The sequence below is a fragment of the Alligator sinensis genome, unplaced genomic scaffold (assembly GCF_000455745.1).
Source record: "Alligator sinensis unplaced genomic scaffold, ASM45574v1 scaffold153_1, whole genome shotgun sequence".
Lineage (NCBI taxonomy): Eukaryota > Metazoa > Chordata > Crocodylia > Alligatoridae > Alligator > Alligator sinensis.
This window is the reverse complement of record NW_005842099.1, coordinates 2,153,318-2,155,331: the sequence shown is the minus strand read 5'-3', so window position 1 is coordinate 2,155,331 and position 2,014 is coordinate 2,153,318. Positions and strand designations below refer to the sequence as shown.

At 41.8% G+C, this 2,014-nt stretch overlaps 1 protein-coding gene across 1 annotated transcript in view; it reads left to right on the top strand.

Moving 5' to 3' along the window:
* Window positions 1–2,014, top strand: part of ZC2HC1B (zinc finger C2HC-type containing 1B) — a 20,549-nt gene that overhangs the window by 9,582 nt on the left and 8,953 nt on the right. The window contains exon 4 of the mRNA XM_006024242.3: window positions 1,445–1,583. Coding sequence (XP_006024304.1) covers window positions 1,445–1,583 — 139 coding nt within the window. The remainder of the gene's footprint in view (window positions 1–1,444; window positions 1,584–2,014) is intronic.

The window sequence follows — 2,014 nt, the reverse complement described above, 5'->3', positions numbered from 1 at the left end:
TGCCCAAGGGTCAGCCCAACAGCCAACTGTAGTCTGGTTTAGAGACTTAAAGTGAAGCTATGAAGCAGAAGCAATAGTTATTTATTGAAAGAAGCCTTAAGGTTTCATTAGGACTCAGGCTGTGTTGGGCCTCTGGAGAGAAAGCGAACGAGTACATGTACACAGGTGTATAGATCATAGCTGTGTTGGTTTAAGGACTTGGGCAGACAAGGTTCTTTGGGTAAATCTGATATCTTTTATTAGACGAACTCAAATAGTTGGAAAAATTCTGCTTTGCAAGCTCTAGGGTACAAGTACCCTTCATCAGGCTGAGGAATTCTTTGCATTTGGTGTGTGCTCTTCCTGGCTGGAATGAATAGTAAAGAAGCCAGAGGCTGGTATGCATGTGACAGAGCCAGTTGGTGAAAATATAAATTGAGGCAGTCAATGGGTGAGGGAAGGAGGGGGGTGGGACAGGAAGGGGGAAGAGTAATGAATGTAGCTAGTAAATAGTAGAGAGGTACCTGGGGAGTCGGATATTAGGCAGGTTATAATGTGTTGTGAATCCAGTGTCTATATTGAGTCCATGATTTTTTGTATCCAATAGGCTGATGAAGTGAAGGTCATAGGTTTGTCCGTGAAAGGTGTTTTGTAAGTTTCCTTTTTGAGAATTAGAACTGAGAGATTGGAGAGAGAGTGCTTTTCTTGTGAGAAATGTGCACCCTTTCCCCCACAGTAATTGGGTATTCTTGTCTTTGATAGATGTTTGGTGAGCGTACATTCTGTCATGCAATTGTTGTTCGGTTTCCCCTATAGATTTTCCATCGGGGCATTTGTTGCACTGGATGAGATGTTACATTGCTGGAGGTACAGGTGTAGGATGTACACACACACACACACACACACACACACACACACACACACACACACACACACACACACAGAGTCTCATACATGCCAATATCATGGCTTTGGCTGTATGAAGTTTGTGACTACTGATTTAGTAGCTGCCACAAACCGTGGCTGTGTTGGATGCACTTTCAAACTTTCACTGAAAGTTGGTTGGAGGAAGAAGCAAAAATCTACAGGAAATCGAGAGGGAAGGGGAGAGGAGTGGAAGCTGGAGAAAGATGGGTGGTTTGTTTCACCCAGTATAATCTAGAATTCTCTTCTTGAATGTCTTTGGGGAGGAGGGTCTGTTCTATTAAGTTTCTTGGAGCACTGGTTCATTTATGATGATGGAAGAAGAATGGCCAAATTGGCCTTCCCAAGCCTTGCTAAATGTGTCTTTGTTTGGTTTTTTGTTTTTTTGTTTTTTTTGTTTTTTTGGGGTTTTTTTGTTTTTTAATAGTCTTCCTGTACCTTGAAATTCCATTTAAAGACTGAACATACTTTCTGTGTGATAGCTTTTATGTCTCAGAGTCTGGATACATTTGATTTTCATGCATATTTCTGTCTGTTACAGAATCAAGTGCAAAAGAAATCTAACTGGAGACAGCATCATGAGGACTTCATGAATGCTATTCAGTCAGCCAAGGAAGTCACAAAAGCCATGAAAGAGGGTCACCCTCTTCCCCCACCGCCTCCTCCAAGCATCAATCCAGGTCTGTGGTCTCATGTTGCACTGATAGTGTACTCCTGTTTACTGAATGTGTGTGCTCCTATTTTTTCATAGCTCTGCACAGTGTTGCACTGCTTAGCTCATTAACGTTAATTATATGGTTCCTTTCCTATGTGGTAAAGTTACTACACATTTTTTAAGGGGTACCTTTACCTTGGATTCAGAGATTTAATCTGTAGTACAGCTGTAAATCGTTCATCCTAAATCGTGTCCTAAATCTGCCCCCACAGATGAATGGTGAGGGGGAAGATGTAACAAGACTAATCCTATCAATAAACTTGAAACACCTCAGTGTAGTAGCAGACAGAGTTCTGGGATGAGGGTCAGGATACCTGGACTCTCATACTGACTGCCACTGACTAACAAGGGTAACATTTTATTCTCCTGCCCTCAAAATTAGCTTATTGAGTTGTG